Below are 21,119 nucleotides of genomic sequence, written 5' to 3'. Positions count from 1 at the left end.
TAAAGAATTAAAAAATAATATTAACATGGCCTTTTTTGTCAGGGGAGCTTCTTTGTTGAATTTAATAATGAGGTTAATTATAAAAACCTGGACTGTTTTTTCTTCAGAAAGCACATAATCACCTATTAAACAGCCCCTGTTGCTGGTAGGATTTTAAGGGGACACGGTCATGAGCAAAATAGCCTTTAGCTGAGTCTTAAACAAACCTCAAAACCATCAGGTGTATCACCAAGTTCTTGGTGCAAGAAATCACCCATAGCCAGCACTAAAATGATAAGTGCTCATACTGGGGTCCTACAGCTGTAGAGGACCCTTGTAAATTCCAGTAAGAATCTTTTATATCAAAGGGGCTCAGAAAATGTAAGAAAATCAGTTGTGGATCATCTGAGATTTGGCATGAGTACTATTGTGAAAAGTCCACCAGATGGTGCCACTAACCTTTTCTTGTGTAATTGTGGCAAGCCTTCTCCTTTGACTGGTTGTGATTTAGTATTAATATATACAAAATAAAATGTTTATAATGTCAAACTGATGATGGACACTTACACATAATTAAGAAAAAGATACATTAAGTTTGGCCTATGTTAAAGAAATCTTAAGAGGAGGGTAATTGCCTCTGTAGCCTGTAAGTAAGTGTTCCTACACTTACCTAAACAAATTAATGTTCCTGAAACCATTTTTGAAATAGTTTAGCCTGCTGAAATTATGCATAATAATATTGGCATGTCATCAGTATCAGCCGATATTTTGGCTTCAAAATGAAATATCAGAATCGACCAATATGCTGATTTCTGCCAATATCACGAAACAATATTTTTATATATATGTATATATTTTGATTGACAAAGTGTATATGAACAAACCATGAAACGTTTTGCTGTCATTTCATCAAAGTTTTAGTATTTTGATTATTTTGTACAATGAATGAATATTACATACATTGAGAAGCATTACATGTAATGTCTCCATCTGCCTGTGGGCCATCATGATGAGAATATGCATAATATGATTTTAATTCACTTACAGAAGAGACTTGATGATCACCAAAATTAGGTGGGGAAATGAGTTGTTATATATTATATATGGGTGCATCCATCCCCAAAAATCCAATATTGTGTATACCTGACTGAAATAATTTGGATGAAATACTTAATAAAATGATTGTTTCCCAGATGTAATTTCACATGGTTGATGGTGTGCACCACATACATAAAATTGGATTTTTTTTGTGTTTCACTGCAAGGGTTGCTTGATAGATTTGAACACTTGACCATTACTGTGTGACTATACATTTAGACAGTTGGCTAATCTCAGTTTTCTGTTAAACTGTGAATTGTTGTGCCATTCTCATGGACGGATAATGTAACAATAGGCCCCTGGGCACAGATACAGAAAGGGCCCCACCACCTCTCCTCCATTGAAGCAAGACACACAGACTTTGTGGAGGTTTTGCCTTTGTTTTTTTTTTTTTTGTCTCTTTGTGGTTGTTTTGTCTGTTTTTGTAGCTGTTTTGTGTCTCTCTGCAGTTCCTTTGCATCTTTTGAACGTTTGTCATTTTGAGTCTCTTTCTGTTCAGCATGTGTTCATTTAGGTGACATTTTGCAGGTGAAGGCCAAGGGGGTCCAGGCCACTTTGCGTCCTGGGCCTGTGCACCCTCAATAATCCATCCATGGACATCATTGCTGTGACTTACATGTCCTCAAACATAGTTTTTGGCAAACACAATACAATTGCCTTTCTGAATTTGGCAGTCATCACCCTTAGACTGACCTACACTTCCTTTAGAGTGGGGCTATTAAGTTTTAAAACATGTCAGCATAAAATCCATAAAAGGCTTTTAGAGGCCACGGGAAAAAAAACAACACAGAAGCCATTATAAAAACATTGTGCAAACCAAGGTTGAATAAAAGTGAATCTTTGCTTTTTATTATTGATTATGAAAATGAACAGGCACCTATTACATGGAGCTTGCACATCCCAGAACAAAAATTTCAAATATAAATAACACACCCTCATTAGTGTTGATCATCACTCACAACAACCTGCAAGCTAAGAGTTCAAACCACATTGAAAAGGAAAAAAAACCTATAAAAAAAAAAACAAAACATGTCACATCCAAATCCTTGTAACATTTCCACTCAAATGTTTTTCAAATCTCCTCTGGTCTATACTGCCCACTGGGTGAAGGCTTCTCGTTCCCCCCACACAAATGCCGTTGTGACTGCTTTTACACAATCATTTTCAGGCCTACCTTCCTCTTCTCACAGCACAGTGACAGCAGACAAGACCATTACAATGAATCTAATAAAAAAACAAAATCATTGGTTAAATAGATGTCTTTAAGTTATCAATATAGTTTTTGAGATAGCGGTGTGCCGTGGTAATCTCCTCTACAGTATAGAGTATCATCACATTCACTCAAGTTCATTCAAGAAACTCTGCTAGACCCTGGGGAAAAAAAGCAAATGCAATACAAACAAACCCAAGATGGAAAATTCAAGTATCTCTGACTGGATGGCGATAAACATTTCTTTAGGAATGAAGTGATTACAGTCTGAAATGACAGAGAGCCACACAGCCTCTGGAGGTGAGCTTTGTAATATCCACCCCATAAACCATTATCTATGTTATAGAAAGACTAAAAGTTGTCACAATGTTTTATGCCAATAAGAAAAAGTAGGGTTTAAAATTGCATGCACCCCCACTGTAAAACTACTAAACTTTTTTTTTTATTTTTAAACCAACAGTAGTGTTTGATGCTGACTGTACACATCCTAATTAGCAAAAGATGCAGACTAACTTCCAAAGAAATAAAGCACTCCTATTATCAGTCGGCTATAAAGTAAATGCATCCTCTGCTAATTTCTTTCACATCATTCAACAATTTCAAGACTTATATACACAATAGTTTCAGACATGTTAGAAGTTTACAACATAACAGTCTCTTTTGGTGAAAATATAGTTAAATTCAAAATATCTGATAGGTATCTTTTTAGAGGTGATCTCTTTATTGAAAAAAGTACCTGAGCCAAAACTCTGACCAGGGGGAATCACAAAAGCCTCGTCTTTACGGCTTCTATAAAGACTCTCCTTTTTCGTCATTCATTACCATTTTGGAGATCAAAAACGAAGATTTAAATTAAATAACAAATACAAAAAGAAAAAAAAAAAAGCCAAAATATACTGACCCATCAAACAAACCCGACCCCTTTTCAAAGTATCAGCTAGTTGAAAAACGGTACAAAAAAAGAACATTTAAAATCAAATGTTTTAGAAGATTAAAGCATGAAATTAAAAAACAGTATCATACAAATAAAAATGGATCGTGCGACAACGTTCTCTTACAGACATTCTTTAAATGGAAGAGAGGCCGCTTACGCATCTTCAAGGCTGGACAAGTGAACACTACACGAGTTCAGCCCAACTTTACGAGGAGACGCACTCTGTGGTCACCTGCTGACTGAGAGATCTCTCGTCATATCTGTTCAACTCCAATCTGTACCGACTTATTGTCCAACCGCAGGACAAGCTGCAACCAGCTCTCAAGTTGGAAGATGAAGAAGAAAATTGTTTACTCTTGATACAGTGGTTATAAACTAAAAACCCTTTAACCCGATAAATAAGTGGAGGACTGCCTACAGTACAACTGCAAATTGGGAAAATCGTACTAATAGTGCCTTGATAATCTAGTTACTTTCACAGTGCATATAATTTAAAAAAAAACAACAACAAGAAAAAAAACAAAAAACGAATGATGCATTTTCTTGGGGTTATGGTGTTCAGATCCCTTCCAGGAAACAACTTGATTTGGATATCTCTTTGTAGGCCCAAGCATGCATCCATCATTCATTATTGCACAACACAAGGACCTTAAATGCACCCACACACAAACAAAAAAGTAACAATAATAATCTTAAAACAGGAATTATAATTATCTCAATACAAATCCACCTTGCTTGCCAGCTCGCTCGCTGCATCACTACCTTTTTGCCAAATACGGTCCGTCCTGGGTGCATCTAAAACGTTCCTTTATTTCCATTCTCTATGTTACAACCGACTAAAACATGCATCCAACTGCCCGCAGGGGGGGGGGAAATGCAGTCAAGAGCCTCCAGCGCATGGTGTCCATTGTTCCAGTCAAAGGTCAGAGTTCAAAGACTGAATGATTAAAAAGTGCTTTACGTAGGTCAGTAGGACTTCTTTCTTCTACGATTATTACAAAGTTTGTACATTAGCATGTATCATCTGTGAAGGCAAAGAGAAATAATGATTTCAGTGACATCACCTTTACAAGCAATTGCTTTTAGGGCCCTGACACACCAAACTGACGGTCGACCCTTGGCCAGTGTCGGGGCGTTGATGAACGTCTATTGCCCAAATCTGTTTTCCCCGCACTGTTAGCACTTGTTGCATTGTTTCTTTGCAGATTCAGTATGTTGAATCCGATGTATTAAGAGAACTGGATAAATCATAGAATGGGGTCTCATTCATTTCTATGAGGGCTGCTCAGTGATGCATGAAGCCCAAATGGTTCAACTGCCCCATATGAAATCATCATGATGATCCTGGTATAATCAGCACCACTTCCGCACTGTGCGGCCCATGAGGCATGTGCACTTGAGACTTGCAGTGGTAGATCTGCCAAGAACAGCTCATTTCTGCGGGCCTAACAGCTAATCTCCGGTTCAGGGCTTCACGAACTTGAATGGTGATAACACGATTTAATTATGTGGCTCTTCTAGACTTTCCAAATGATGTCGAACCGAATAGATCAGATGCTGATAGTGAAAAAACTCATTTTGCGGGGGTTGTGACGCTAAAAAAATTGTATCCACTGATTTATAGACATTTCTTTCGCCATTCAAGTTAATGGGAAAAAGTCTTTTTGGGTCACAGGGAATCACGTGACAGTGTAAGTACAGTGTTGGTCACTATGAATATTGGCTTCAAAGCCTGAAAACTTCCTGGAGGCCTGGTTGAATCAGTGTCAGAGCCGTTGGTAAATAAAAACCCTCTGATTGGCTATTCAGCTCAGCACACGAAAGGAGAAACGGAAGCGAGGAAAGCAAACAAAAAGTTAAAGTTACAAGGGTGAAATATCAAAGCTAACTTGTTATAGTAGGTAAGATTATTTTTTGCCATTACGCTCTTTATCAGAATCGGTTGGTAATGTTCGTGGTTTTGCTCACTGGCGTAGGCTGAATATCCTTTGTGATTTAAACGGTGGGCTGTGTTATTAATGCGCTAACTGGCTAACTAGCATCTTGAATCAATCCTGCCCGTCTGTCCAGTTTCCCTTTTTGAATTATGAATACAGACTACTGCATTCTGCACTTGCCATAGTAGGGGGAGTTATTTCCTCTCACACAGGCGCAGAACGTACGTTTGACATGGCTGTTGACAGTAGTCTTTGTAGTGTGTTCAATTGCAACTATTTCTCCGAGATTCAGGTCATGAGGTGACAACAACTTGCAACACTTGGCCGTTATTATCGCTAATTCTTTGATGTCGGCTTGATGTGCCTGGGCCCCTCACACGTGTCCTCAGTTTGAGGTTGAAAATACTCACCATGATACCACCATTTTGTCTTCTTTGGATTTTTGTTACACGTTCTTACATAAAACGAGTTATCAGGCGGTCGTCTCTGCAGGGAAAGACACGGGCCTTTAGATGTAACACTTAACAAGTGTGTAATTTATATGAATCACGACATTTGTCGCGGCCTACCTTTTCTTTGCAGCTGGACAACATGCTGATAATGCTAAGACAAACTGATTGCACTGAGAGGGCTGGCGACCAATCTTCCGTTAGAATAGATAGACAGATGTGACCGTTACTATACACGTGAGGGTGGACAGGTATATTCTCTCCTGTGAACATTACCTGCGACAGAAAGAAAAACAAATAGTGGTTATTAAGATGATTGACTGAATATGTCATAATAATAAGCCTATTAAGATGGCATTTATTTGATGCCAAAATGACTTATGGTTAACACCGAATTGGGGACATTTTTTTGGTCAAAGACACAACTCGAAACACTTGTTTCGAAAAAGTTGAGTATTTTTCCCATTAATGACAGAAAATAATGAGACTTGCTGTATAAGCTCAGGCTTAGCCCTCTACAGCGACATGAGGCTCTGGGATTAGGACAAAGGGGCCGCAAAGGGGTGACAGAGGGAAAGAGAGAATGAGAGACTAAGAGAGGAGACGTGTTTTATTAAAATAAAAATAGGATACGTGCTCTATAAAAAGGATCAGAAGATATTAGCAAGTAAAAGGGTGCAAGAGTCATGGCTGAAGGGGAAGATACAAGGACTTAAGATGGAGGTGTTGGAGTAGAGAGAAGGGGGACTCAGAGTGGGAATGAAGGCTAACAATGGGTCGAGGCAGTCTGGCACCAGACGGGGCCTCACAGGAGAGCATCATGGGGCTGGAGGGGGGTTGACAGGATGAGTTTTACAGATAGGAGCAGAGACTAAAGCTGACACTTTGCCCAAAACATCAAGACAACTGAAAGCTCCTTGCTAACAATAAGTCCAAATATTTACTGAAACGTCAGATACACACACAAAGCTCAGGGGGCTGAGCTCTGAGCAGACAGGTACCGTTGGTTATTTTAATGTTTTCCTATCTTGTTATATTACAGCATGTTTGTATCCTGTTGTCTGCTGCTTTTGTTGATTTGTGTTCAGCAGAAGTTTGAATAAATAATTTCACTTTAGCAAGCAGGGAGCATTTTCTTCCAGCTGTACCTCCTGGGACTCTTTTCCGGGACTGTAATTTGCAAGTTATGATTTGCAATTCATTCACACTGGCAAAATGACAGTTTTGCAACCAGACAAAGGGGCACAGCATTCAGCTAGTTTTGCATTCACCATGTAAGGAAACTGTTTACTCAAAACAAAATCAATTGTGAGTCAGGGTGGAAAGCATAGTATCTAAACATTTTCCCTGGTAATATTGAACACACATGGACAAGAATCATCTTTTTTTCATTATATAAACTGTCAGTATTAGAAAGTGAAAACATTTTTCTGCAATAAAAATGACTGATACGTGATGAAAAGACTGAAAACTTCATCTTACACAGATGTTGACAAAGTTTTCTTCTGAAGACATTATTTGTAGTTGAAAAAGAGGTAAACATTTGCAGTACATATTAATGTTTATGTTATGCAAGACTATTTAAATTTGCAATAATATTGTATAAAGACTCATGGAGCCTCACGTGATTCCTACTCCTAGGTGCCTGGCCGTGATCGGTTTTCATTAGTCTTTTAGTGATTGGTTGAATAATTGGTTATTTACTAAAAAAAAGGCATCACTGTAAACTTAAGTGAAAAAAATGTGCTAAAGTGCAAAAATGTGCTGTAACAAGCGAGACAACACTGTGCAGAGCATGGCAAACAAAACAAATAAGGTATTTTTGGGTTAAAAACCTGCAATTTATCCTGTGTGACAGAAATAAGTACAGGAGGTCGTCTAAGCGCATTGGCTCAAGGACATGTCGTCTATTATACAAATGGAGAGACTGGGTCTGCACAAATCCAATACACAGAATAGATTTGAGAGAATCTGGGCACTTGTCTTGGCGCAGTGTCATATTACCCCGCATCCATAGGGACTCTGACCTTCATGGCTATATGAGTGGGTCTGTATTTAACTTGATTATTCATGTTGCTTTATCTTGCTCTTGGTACGGGACCAGTTTGACGACATTTTTTACAGACCATTCGTGTAATCTTATAAACTGGCTGATAGCCTTTTTTTTTTTGTACTGTTTGGCTTCTGCTTTTCTTTGTTTTGCTTTGTATGTCCATTCAATATATTTTATCATTGTAGAACTGAAAACTGAAAATAAAGCATAAAAAGAGGACACTTCTCAGACAGACAAAACTCGACAAAAACAGAAGCTACAAGCTACTGATGCAAAAGTTATGACCTGAGCTCCATTTAGCCACACGGTCACAATGTTTGTTTTGTTTTGTTTTGTTTGAATTACCATTGAAGCTCCTCACACAACAAATAATGCACTGTGGCTGTCAACACCCAAGTTCCCTCAGGGGATCGGCGAGGAATCCAGCAGCGGCTCACTTTGACAGCTTGTCCTTCCTGTTTGAAAGGATGCTAAGTAGCTAAGTTTATCTAATTTTCTCTACACCTACTCATTCTCTATTTTTAGGTGGCCAGGCTCCTAATGAGTGAAACAAGATTGTTGAGATAAACTAATCCCCTCAACTGTGGCTTCAATGGAAGCTCTGCTCTGGTGTCAGTGAATCCTGGCTCCAATGTTTCCAAGCAGAGATTCATTCCACTAACAACCGCAGAGCCAATGTGTTTCATGTGATTATTGCAGGCATCCAGACAGTGGATAAAGAGGACTGTTTACACAGGTCTTCAGTTTTTGGAAAAGGGGCACCTCTGGGCACTGTACCAGCAGCACTTGCACCCATTTTGATAAATAGTTAGGAATGTTTTGGACATTCAGACTGCATAGTCGAAACTAAATGGAAACAGATTCTAGGTCTGTTTATCATCGGTGTCCACACTCAGCGAAGCAGCGTGTGCATCATGTTTGAAGCAGACGAGGCTCTCTTCAGTAGGTCCTTGAGACAAGATGGTAAATGGACTGCACTTACATGACGCTCTTCAAGCTGAGAACAAGACAAAATGGCTCACATTTACCCATAAACTCACGCTGACGGCCACAGAGCAAACGGTGCTTACCTGAGGTGAATCAAAAGGATATCGATGACTAAATTTGAAAAGCAGCTGAAATTTCTCTCCTTCATACAGTGTGCCAGGTGCTCCCTCCATGTCTACAATCCACCTGAAAGAAAGCACAAAATTGAAACGCGTTAAACATTTCACTCAAACAAAACGAGCTGAGGCTGCTGTTCATGAACTATAGCAGCCCTGTTTTTAAACCTAAACCCAGTCGTTAGCTAGCTTTCTAAGCCACTGGTATCTGTGGCTAAACAAGTGGATTCATTAGAGATTTTCATTTTAAATGCTGCTTTGAGCATACTCACTTTTTTCACTTTAACACTTAAATAACTAAAGCATTCAACAGTTTAAAAAAAAACAACCAAAGAAAGAGAAATTTGTCAGTTGATTTTTCAGTTTTTCATTTTCTACACCCTGAGACAACCTTAAGGCTGTTGCAAGACATTTGACAGATAATTGAGCACCTAACACCTGAATTCCTCAAGTCAAGTCACGTTATCAGGTTAACACCTTTAACAACAAACCTTGCCTGTGCTTTCGGAAGAAATAGGATTATGCAATACAGGAATGTTTGCTTTTTTCAAAGCCATGCTAGTGGCTTAAGTCTAGGGACGGTAATGTCAGCTGATCTGTCTACCACTTTAATTCAGACTGAAGGATCTCAACAATTACTGGATGGATTGCCATGAAATTTAACACAAACATGCAGATGGTGTATGACTTTGTTGATTCCCTGACTTTTCCTCTAGCTCCACCGCAACAGTGGCATGTAATTTTTCTCAGCACTTATACAGTCGGACGGGTTGCCGTGTAATTTGGCACACGCTGTCTTGTCTTCCTCAGGAAGAGTTGGTCACCCTGACTTTAGATCTGGCGCCAACATCAAGTCAAAATTCAATTTTTCAAACAATTTGGTGATCATGATCAAATGAATGACATCACTATCAACCCACTAATCAGCCAATGTTAGCATGCTAACAGAGCTCACTAAACTAAGATGGTGAACAATGCCTAAGCCCCGCAGAGCTGCTAGCATGGTTGTAACTCTTGGGCTCTGTTCAAATTTACATACTAACATACCATATATATACAACATATGACGTGTGTTCCAACGACATAGCATGTGGATTTTGTATACACGAGAAATGATGGATGTGAGCTTACTTGACATACCCAACTGCCCCACAATGTGTTACGTCTCTTAAGACTGCACAACGGCTGGCAACGTTCGAGATTTTGAGTAAGCAAAAGAGCTGTTAACCCTTTGAAACCAGAGTCAATTGGCTTGATTTCTTTCAAAAACAGGGAGAGGCAGCAATGAGCAACTTGACAGACATTTACATTAGAAAGAAACAACTAAAAAGTTACAAGAAATGACCTGAAATTCAGCAAAAAAAAGGAAAAGAAATAGGCTAAAAACAAACAAACACGGAAATGACCTAAAATCTGTGCTATAAAAAGAGTTTTCTGGACATTTCCCCTTAAAAAATCGATTAATTCTCTCTTTATCTGTCTCTCTCCTTTGAAACCTAGTTTTTAAGTGATTTTCAGGTCATTTTCATGCCACCTTTTCATAATTTCTTGCAGTTTGCAGGCATCTCTTGCTAAGTTGCTCATTGCCTTTTATTCACCGAGTTTTTGAAAGAAATCAAACCAACTTGCTCAGGTTTCAGAGGTTTACATGCTCGTGAAAGGCATCTGAAAGCAGCACAAAAACTTATGTTGATCCAGGTTTCAAATGTTTAATCTGTCAATTTATTAAATTTTAATATTTTTTTACAAATAAACTATTTAGACTCCCATGTGATCAATTTATCTAAATAATTCCTGCTTGGAAAGCTGTGCATGCTTTTCGGAGATGTGAGAACCCCCAGCAGGGTCAGACCGACCATCAGGACTGTGTCGCTTGAGTATACTTCAGTGTGTACAGTCTGTTAATAATGGCACACTTAGTCACTCATTTAGTATGCAGTACATGCATACTGAGTACGCAGCCCAAGTCTTGTTTACTACTGATTATTAACACACTCGATGTTCTGTCTCATCATTCTGGAGATGAGTTGGAGGCATGTACTGAAAGACTTGCATGAATCAAATCTCATTATCATTAGAAAAGGATCATACAAACTGCGAGCTGACAATGCTGCAGTAAGTGTGTAATCAAAGGCTTTTAGTCTGACTCATTCCGGTGACATCCAATATTCAGCGAGGTTATGACAGCGGTTTAGTAATAATGTGATACTCTATTGATCTAGTGGACCAAATCCATTTTCGCCTCTGTAGCCTGGCTACAGAACTGTGCTGACTGAGCTGAGAGGGATTCAATGTCTTGTTCAGAATGGGAGATGACTTCAAACCAAGGGGCTTGATCCTTGGTCTTTGGGATAAAGGGCAGTCTACCTGCTTAAATATACAACGATGGCTGTAACCGTGAGGCCTCACTGGCAAAATAGACAAATATTTAGGTCCTGTGCAGAGCATTTATGGAGATTGTCTGCTCAGAAGAGAAGAAAAAGAGCACTGATGGCTGCATCACAATCTCTGGCCTAATTTTTTTCAGGCAAGCAGTGCAGATAGGTCACCGAGGAGACTTGTGGCTGTTGTTCGGGTTTATAGCCTTGTGTCTCTTTCAAATGTAGCCTCGAGCACATAATCATTCAGGCCTACATATGAGGTCAACCCTGTTTATAACTTTGTCCTTACAAAGTACAGTGGTCGAAGCGCCTGAAAGGAGTTGCATTTTTCCTCAGGATGTAAAGCTTAGAGAGTGAGGCAGTATCACCGTACATGATGCTGAAGTACACCTGATGCCACCCACGCTGATCACAGACGAGGACTCCAAGGACATCATGCTCAACTTACTCAAATTCCCTATAGCCTGGTGGTCACATGATCCAGTCAACAAAAACAACACCAAGCAATTTCGTGAAAGTGGGGAAAAAACTGAGTACAAATGAGACTGCAGTGCTTTCAAGCAGCAGTTTACTTGTATGCAATGGCTGACTCATTACAGCAACTACACTAACATACAGTCAGCTGAAAGATAATCTAATGAGCAGCACACAGAGACAAAGTGTACTATATAAACAAAAGCTATAAAACTGAAAACACATGGTCACCTTATCACCGTCACATGCACAGCATTGTCACTGCTTTTCTATTTGTTTTTTAGAAAGGATAAGGTGAACTTGAATGTCAAGCAGGAACAGACTATCTTACTCCACTGGGACACGCTTGATAAAAACGGGTAAATCCCTACTACTGTCAATCACCACGGCAAAAAAAACCAACATCAAAGTTTCAACATCAGAGCTGAAGACGAAAAGACACACCCATACATATCACCTCAAACCTGGGATGCAGTGATCAAGGAAGCTAGCTGAACTGGTTTGTAGACTTGTCAGTCATGCAAAACAGAGAACATTCATTCAGTCTGAGCCAGTGATTGTTATCTAATAAGGTAGATGTCATAGTAATGTATCTTTCATCGTCACAAGAATACTACCAACAAGCATTGTAACACGTAGCTTTACTTTAAGGCAGAAAAAGTCCCCTAGCAATGATTCAGGCTAGGGAGGACCTTTGAAAGTCAGTGTTGCAAGCCCGAACCTGAAAAGCAGTTGAACGGCAGCCAGAATTTTGTCTCGAATCCGTTTACAGGACCACAACTCAGTTCATCCTTATTGCTTAACAAACACAATTTGACTCACTCAGTTAACATAACATTAGAGGAACACCAAGATACCCGCACAGACAGAAAGGTCAGCTAAGCTGCCTCTGTTCCTTGCTACCCTAGCCCAACTCCTGCATGCCAACCATTAAATATTTTATGAGGATGAAGTGACACTGTGCATTAGAGCCACTCTACTGAAGGGCCGGAGCTGCCAGTCACTGGAATGACCCGGATTCTTCCATACAAGTCGCTGCTGAAGTTACAAGAGCTTTGCGTCTCTTACCACTGTAACTGCAACAGTTATCTTAATGGTGTCAGATATGAAAGTCACACTGCCTCCTTAGAGTGATGAGAAAAGGCATGACGTTGTTTTTTTTTTTTTTTTTTTTTTTTTTACCAACGCCAGATTGGATTTAGGTTTAGTCATAGATAAATAGCTAACCTGAATCAATGACTAGGGTAGGTGGTGGTCAAGTCATATTGAAACAAATCCAGCAAAAATAAAAACCAGAAAATACTTACTGTGTCAAGGTGTTCTGTACACTTTTCTCATTAAGCGTCATTCCTGGGGGTGGATCATTTTGCAGGGCTAATAATTCCTTTTGTAGCCTTTTCTGTAGGAGAAAATACGTTTTGGTTTCACTCAGAAATGTTGACATTTAGCATCATGTTAAACTATAAGAGAACAATGGCAGAGGCAAATCAAAAAGCAATGTATCACACAGAAAAGCTCCGTAAAATACAAACGTTTGATGAAATACTGTTTCTAATATAGCTAGCTTTACATCGCTGAGCATAAATGTAGTGAAATACAAAACTCCGCCCTGACTGACATGACTCGTTTACCTACATAAGCCAAACCGTACGATTTGTGCCAAAAGAAACGTCAAGTATTACACATAAGCAACAAAACCAGTTCACCGGTAGATTATTTTTCCAATTCGTCTTTATCTTTTATCTACATAAGTCGTTACGACGCAGCTAACTTAAGAAAGCGATGCACCTGTTCAGCTCGAGAGGAAACTAGAACTGGTCAATCTGCGCACTGTTTCGTTAGCTAGCTAACGTCAACGCCAGCTAAACAGCAGCTAGCACTCATTTAAAATACACAAATGAATTTGAGCTCATGACACCACGTTACTTTAATTATCATATACGTGTCTCTGTGACAACAATATATCGCCAGTCTGGTTTCAGTGCTAGCTTTGACTTGGTGCTGTTGGTGATGATGCTAATTGTATTGCTAGCAAACACCAACCGCTAAACCGGAACAGTTTAGGATCAATCTCGTCGCTTTTTGCTTTAATGTCATTACTACTTCGAATAAATACGTGTACGTAAACTGAGTGGTTAATAAACTACCACGCAAGACAAGGCTGAAGGTCAGGTAAATTATAAATATGCGATCGCTGTCAATTGTATTCTTACCTGCATCGACGCCATGATGGAAACCCCCCTGCATCAGCGCAGAGTGGAGGACTGTACGTCAGCCGGTCACGTGACAGAAGTTGTTTTGACAGAAGAAAACAGCCCAGTGATGTGCAGTCAAAGCCGAGACCCCGGTCACCTCTCACTCCTTTCAGCTCGTTACTGACTATTTGAAATTTGGTACTTATAAAACTTATAACAGGAGTTCATAAAATGTGGTGTTAAAATATACAGAAGTCACGTGGGTCAATGACCTCTGCTCAGTGGTGAAAATGACCTCCCTGACTTCCCTGATCCACAGCTATACCATTATTTTTGTCTTTTTTAATGTTTAAATGTTTTCACAATCATGAAAAAAAAATCACTTGAAGTGACATGTTGAAAACACACTCCCATGAACCATATGCTACCACCTTTGTGACAGAATAAGTGTATTTTTTTCTATTTCTAAACCTTTGCATACTAGTTTGTACATTGTAATGCTGCATAAGGCAAAGATCTTTGGTATTTCTATATTTTTACACACTTTGTATATTTAGTGGTGTTATGTAACAAAGTAATAATACTTTGTTACTGCACTGAAGTATTTTTTGGGAGTATCTGTATGTTACTTGAGTGTTTATATTTCTGTCAACATTGTTTTATTCCACTATATTTCTTAAATAAAATATATACTTTTACTTCACTACATTTCTCATAAGTGTTTTATTTTCTTACTACAAAATAGGGAAGAAAGGAAGGATGGCACAGATGGAGGAAATGGGAGGGAAGCAAAACTGGATTTTGTTCTTTAAATCCTTCAAGTTTTTCATTGACAGTATTTACTTATACTTCTACCTTCAATACTTAATTACATTTAACATAATACAATTACCTTTAATACGTAAGTACAGTAAATATCAGATGCTTTAGACTTTTACTCAAAGTAACTTTTTTCTAGGAAGATATCTGTACTTTTACTCAGGTGTGGCTTTTATTTTTATTTTTTTTAAAATTCTGATTCACATTGTCATGCTGTTATATATTCATATTAAATTACACTTTCAAAGGCTTGTATCAGTGCATCTCATATTACACTAACACTGGTTGTGTCAAATGATTACTGTTTTATGTCATATAAAGTGCCCTTAAATTAAAAAAAAATCTTAGGTGTAATCACCACGAAGCATACATGTACAATAATTTATTAAAAACTGCGTGCCTTTTCATCCCCCTTTGTTCGAGCCAGATTTTCTAAACCACAGGAAGAGTATCAATTTATTGGTGTGTCAGCAAAGTTCAGAACGTTTTATTCAACTAAACTGTAACTTGACTATACCTCCTAAGGTTTCTGTTTTAAAAAAAAATCCCTCAGAAGTCCATGTTGACTGAGATGTGATATGAGCTCCCACCTGATATGTTTGTCACAAGGAGAAACTTAATGGGCCAAAAATAGCTTAAGAGATTTCCTACATCCACTATAGGCATTAGCATTATAGTATATCATGCAGTCACATGTAACAACATCGAACATTTGCTATTCAGTGACATACAGTATGCACTTATTCAGTAATATTTATTGAGAATTTTTAGATCACATCCATCTACTCGCACTTCTCAATTTGTTTGCTCAAAATTTTATTTTTTTACTACTTCCTCTTGTGTGAACCAGAAAAGAACACACCTGAAACATGTATCAGAAGCTTTCTGTAACATATACCCCTGAAACAACCCTAAAAACTTGACTGTTTAGGGGGGTCGCGATTTCAATAATTTTGTTACCTCTCAAAATGAAAACATCAACTATTACACTTCTCCTCTTTCAAATGCCACTGGGCATAAAGAAATATATTATTAATTTTGTAACATTTTATTGGAATTTTGATTACTTTTCCCTGCTGTTATTACATCATTGTACTGACAGAGAATTTGGCACATACTCTTCTAGGTTTCCTTTTTATCTTCAAAACATCCTAAGCAGGTTAGTATAAAGAGAAATATTTGTAATGTTGTCTAATTTCTTATGTTTAACATTGAACATGCATAGCAAGGTAGTAACGAGTAGTACGTGTGCTCACCAAACAGGTCTTTATTCATCTGCAGAGGTGAGGCAGGATGTTTGGGGTTGGGGCACATTTATCACATTGTGGGTGATGTAACCCACCATACCCATTTATTACGTTAAAATGAAATCCTTTAATACTAATAAAATTATGACAGAAAGTCAGGTGCAAAGAAAAAAGAAGGAAAAATGAACAAACTCCTCGTGGTGTCATATTCATTCATGTTTCATATACGTAAATGGCAAAACAATTTAAATATTCAAAAAAAAAATCTAAAACTGTTTTAAGCTGCTACATTATTTCTACAACTTTAGCAATCCAAAAAGTTGGCAGCCATGAGCAGTTCCAGCGCGATCTCCGGGGCGATGGGGAATTCAGGTATTTCTGTGGAGCTGTTGGTGTAACGGACCTTGTAGGTGAAGTACATGCAGACCTTGGAAAGGACATGAGATGGGATCTCCCTGAAGTTCACCTCATTGGTTTCATTCTCAGCAAACTGACCTGCAGATGGACGGTTACAGTTGATGTAATAATTAGAAATAATTACGGTAGACGTACAATTTTGAATTCCTCCTATATAAGAAATACACCTTTGAACGTTCTATCATGGATAACAAATTCTATCATATGCACCCACAACATAAAGTGGAACAAAAACATGACATGAAAAACATAATCAATGTTTAACAGGAGGGAACAAAATGTTATTTGGAGGGAGCATAGTGCCACCAACTGGACAGAATTAACGTAATGCTTCAGTAAACACCAAAACCCAAATGAAGGTCTTAACACTATAGCAGCCTCAAATTCCCATAAATCTAAATCTTAAGCAAAGTATCATCACTACACATTTCCTATATAGCTTTGAACACACTATATAAGGATGCAGGCCAATTAGATAGTTACAGGTTGAGCAAAGGGTTAAGCCACTATCCTGTGATCCCAATCACTGACAGCTCAGAATTTTTAACTGTACGCATGAGTAAGTAAAGATTACAATAGATTTTAGCTACTTTTCCCAGTATGTAGAATCTAAAGTTAAATCCACATACAGCACACAGTTTTTCTGGTTCTAAGACAATGCTACCTTAAAATATCCAAGCAAACATTTTTGTTAAGCAGCACCCTCATAGCTGTAACAACATTCAAGGGTTGCATTTATTTGTCATGTTGTTGTATCATAATAATTTAAATTCAAACAACACTTCTTTATCAGTGTAAAATTAAATATGCTCAGAATTGTATTTGTTTTTGGGCACAGTGGATTTTATTTTTTACTACTTTACCAGGTCTGAAATCATATCAGTTAATGTAAAGAACCTGAAATTAGTCCACACTAATAATAATAATAATAATAATGATAATCATAAATGTCAAACATATATAGTGCTCTTTAAGAGTCCTCATAGACAGTATGAAAAAGCCAAAATAAAAATACATAATATAAAACCCCAGTACATTCTTTAATTGATAAAAATAAAATACAAAATAGTTTTTAAAAATTGACTTAATTTTAACCTACAATAAATTATCCACAAGGATACTCAGTGAGCTTATAAAGAAATAATAATAAATAAATAAATGAGAAAATACAGCTGTTTATTTGACTAATTTGTCCAAATTCTCACCTGGTCCACTTAACATGGCTTTGATAGTCCCAGATGTCAAGGCGTGTTCTCTTTTCACGATGAATTCATGGCCATCTGAGGAGATCAACTTCACATACATGGCATCTGGGCCTTCACAGCCGCCGTAGGTTCTCTCTTCACCGTCTGTGAGGAAACACAAACAGGTGGAGCCAAATGGCATCAGTTACAGTTACACACACACACACACACACACACACACACACTTTAAAAAATCTGTAATAACAACAGGCTTTGGGGAATAGACAAAAATTGAAAAAGATTCAACAGTCATTTAACGACTTGGTAAATTAAATAAATAAATTGGGTACATTCTAATACATAGGTCGGTTAACACTCACCCATCCTGTTCCGTTAATTATGTTGACCCTGAAAGGGAACACAAAAACGTCAGATACAAAACACCCATATTAACGACTTTTATTTAAGACAAACAAGACCACAGACCGTACATTATAAAGCCGCCCGGGCTGGACACTAGCTGTAATGCAGTCATGTAAAACAACACTGACGTTAAATTAGGCCTTTGTAGTGATTTTTTTTTGCCAATCGTCGTGTAACGTTAAGACGGATCAAGAGACAAAACATACACAATATACTACAATATAATGTGTCTATCGTTGAAATAAATCTGAATCACTAAAGCTGTAATTTATCTGCTCCAATCCAGTCTAAAATTGAAGAGTGGACATTTTTTTTATCTTCATCCAAATATTTTAAGTGACTTCGCAGCCGTCAGCTTTAGCTAGCAGGCTAACGCCCGGCCAAACAAACGTTATAATTTATGTTATAGAGTATTTAGTGATTAAAATTCAAACCGGATAAACAGTCCGAGACACAATGGTGCAAAACTGTGTGTTATCACAGACATAACACTTTATCTTACCACTCTGTAGAAGAATCAGGAGTGGAGATCGCGTTTCAGCTAACTTAGCCACCAGGCTGTTGATACCCGGAACTACTTTACGTGAGCACCCGTCCGCGGTATATGTCTTCCGTAGAGTTTAATTTGAGAGAAACGGTCCCCACGTGTCCTGATCGTCGCAAAAATGGCCATTTCAAAATTAAAATCCGTTTTTTTTCTGTCCAGTGTCTCAAATTTCCAAGGAGATGTTTTTTTTTAATATAAAATGCTATTAGCTGTAATCACAAAATGCGCTGGTGAATAAATAATGTGCAAAGCAGAGACTATATCTGCAGGATGAACACATATCTCATTCATTCATATGAGTCAGTGTCAAAGATTAATTTTGAATTTTAATATAGAGGTGGGATGACTTGTCAAATTTACACTGGTTTACAGGCCAGTCTGTGAGCAGATGAGATTGTCCTGTTTCGCCTGTAGGGGGCCCCTGTGGTTCAGGTTACCTTTCTGAACTGTCAACACTGGCTGTGATGAGCAACAGCAGGTGCTGATTGGACATGACAGAGACATTTTGCAGGCCCATAAATCTGGATTCATGAAAGAATGAGAGAGTGAGACAGAGATAGCGAGAAGGACAGAAAGACAGACACACAGAGAAGGCCTGCAGTCATACACTTTATTACGGCCTGTTAGAAGAAATCAAACAATTCACCATATCGTACAGTATTTTGACTGAGTATTTTTTACTTGTGAGAATAATGTTGTAACTTTGCAGGGCCATCAAAAAGATCCACATTTTCTAAACTATATATTTAAGTTTATTGTTTGCATCAAAATCTAACATGCTTAAAGTCTCTTTTAACATGCAAGTGGGTGTCCACCATAGATCAGAGACAGGTGAGACATGGGCACATACTGAAGTCACGGTCAGGTTCAGAATGTGACTTTGCCCTGATCCCGCCTGGAGTCCTGTCATGGAGGAAAAGTGATGACTGCTGAAATCCGAGGCTTCCATATAGACGCAGAGTTATCTGAGCTGTGACACTAAGAGCAGACCAACGAGCTGAGCGTGCCTGTAAATTGTGCCGTTTGACCTGAAGGTGCTCACTAAAGTCGTGTAACGCTCCTCATTGAAGACTGTGAGGAATTTTTCCTGCTGTTGCTCATTTACACAGACAGTTTCTCAAACCAGACTGGTTTAATTGGCTGTGCTTAAGCTACAACAGATGTCAATAGTGACTTCTGCAGAGGTGACACCTGACCTGGTATTTGTCTTACAGTAATACCAGGCTTAGCTATGCTGTCAGTTTATGTTCCAGAAAGTTCCAGTAGCCTCCTGCCTGTTGACTCTCTTCATCTATTTCTCTCTTTCTCTCATACACACACACACACACACACACACACACACACACACACACACACACCCGCACACACACACCCCACACAACCAAAAACAATCACTGACCTTCCAGTCCCCCCATTACACCATTAGTGCTTATGATCAGGACGGATGGGGGGCGGGTGGAGAGGAGGGGGGCGGCAGCCGCTTTGATGTCCCTCTGATACGACTTACCCGCTGCAGCTGCTCTCAGCTCTATTTTGGGGAGGCTGCTGTGGGCCCTTAGAACAGGGCTTCCTCAACACGCACATACACACACACACACACACACACACACACACACACACAATACATTAATACAATCTCGTCGTGCCAAGTGATATCATCCCTTTAACACATTGGTCGTATACTTTCTCACACTTTCTCTCGAAAACACCCAGGTCATTCTGGAAATGGTGGGATGCAGTTAACTTGCTAAAAAAAGGCACTTGTACATCTTTATGCTTGTAGGTCCAAACAAATGTACATCTTTATTTGACATCTTTGACAGTGAAATGCACTACATTCAGCATGATTTACATTTTATAAGCTTACAAATGTTCAGAAACAATCATGTTTTTTTAACCATTTAATTCTATTTAGTCATTTAAAGATATCTATTATTAAATTTCAACATGTGTTAATTCCAATTTCTTGGTAGTTTTGAGGCCAAATTGCTTGTCATCCTTTTCCCATGTTTTTGAAAAAAATAAGCCAATACACTTACGTTTTAAAGGGGTTAAAAGGGCTTCCCATATCCATTCATTGTCTATGGAGCAGCTCAAAACTTTATGCTTAATGAAATTACAAGTTTGAGAGTTGCGTCTCTAGTTTTTTGCTTTGAGAGAGAGTGGCTTTTGTTCACAAATATTAACAGAACTTAACTAGACTATAGAAAAAATATATACTGGAATTCTTCATTTAGGTGGTGTTCCCCTTTTTAAGATAAAAAAAAAAAAAATTGTGGGTCTGGTATAAGTAGTCTAAGCATTACAATAATTTTACTACTAATCTATTTTTTCACGTCTTAATTTCACCAGTCTCAACAGCAGTCGGTCAAATGTCAACACATAGGATCATTTATGAACAGTACATTAGCTTCGGTGAAGAGGCCCCGAATGAAACCAGGTCAGAATTTTCGTCATGGTGGGGAAAGATGGGGGAGGAATGTCTTTGGGCATTTCTTCTCTGAAAAGAAGGAAAGGCTTGTCACAATGAATTTGAGGGTACTGCCCCTTTTGCCTGCAGCGAGTCACAGTGCCCCGCAATTCTCATGTTGCTCCTAATCTCAGGAACCTTTGCTGGAGAGGAGTATCATCAGCAACCCAGGGCACGTCATGAACAATTATGTCTCATT

The 21,119-nt window shown here is 38.5% G+C and overlaps 2 protein-coding genes across 3 annotated transcripts; both read right to left on the bottom strand.

Moving 5' to 3' along the window:
• Nucleotides 1-1,899: 1,899 nt before the first annotated feature.
• On the bottom strand, nt 1,900-13,896 carry LOC121960699 (ubiquitin-conjugating enzyme E2 W). Of its 2 annotated transcripts, XM_042510527.1 has the most exons (6): nt 13,832-13,896; nt 12,926-13,017; nt 8,731-8,833; nt 5,728-5,883; nt 5,569-5,644; nt 1,900-4,245 (listed from the first exon to the last, which is right to left on the bottom strand). In XM_042510527.1, the coding sequence occupies exons 1-6, from the start codon at nt 13,844-13,846 to the stop codon at nt 4,232-4,234; spliced, it is 456 nt and encodes a 151-aa protein (XP_042366461.1). In that variant the 5' UTR covers nt 13,847-13,896; the 3' UTR covers nt 1,900-4,231. The 2 variants fall into 2 exon arrangements, with proteins under 2 accessions (XP_042366461.1, XP_042366459.1); XM_042510525.1 differs by lacking the exon at nt 13,832-13,896 and having other exon boundaries at nt 12,926-13,207.
• A 1,983-nt stretch (nt 13,897-15,879) lies between these two features.
• Nucleotides 15,880-18,492, bottom strand: LOC121960631 (elongin-C). The gene is made up of 4 exons (XM_042510428.1): nt 18,406-18,492; nt 17,861-17,888; nt 17,502-17,645; nt 15,880-16,374 (listed from the first exon to the last, which is right to left on the bottom strand). The coding sequence occupies exons 2-4, from the start codon at nt 17,862-17,864 to the stop codon at nt 16,184-16,186; spliced, it is 339 nt and encodes a 112-aa protein (XP_042366362.1). The 5' UTR covers nt 17,865-17,888; nt 18,406-18,492; the 3' UTR covers nt 15,880-16,183.
• Between the last annotated feature and the right edge of the window lie 2,627 nt (nt 18,493-21,119).

Source organism: Plectropomus leopardus, chromosome 21 (assembly GCF_008729295.1).
Source record: "Plectropomus leopardus isolate mb chromosome 21, YSFRI_Pleo_2.0, whole genome shotgun sequence".
Lineage (NCBI taxonomy): Eukaryota > Metazoa > Chordata > Actinopteri > Perciformes > Serranidae > Plectropomus > Plectropomus leopardus.
The sequence above is the reverse complement of the archived record's forward strand: the minus strand, read 5'-3'. Positions and strand labels throughout refer to the sequence as shown.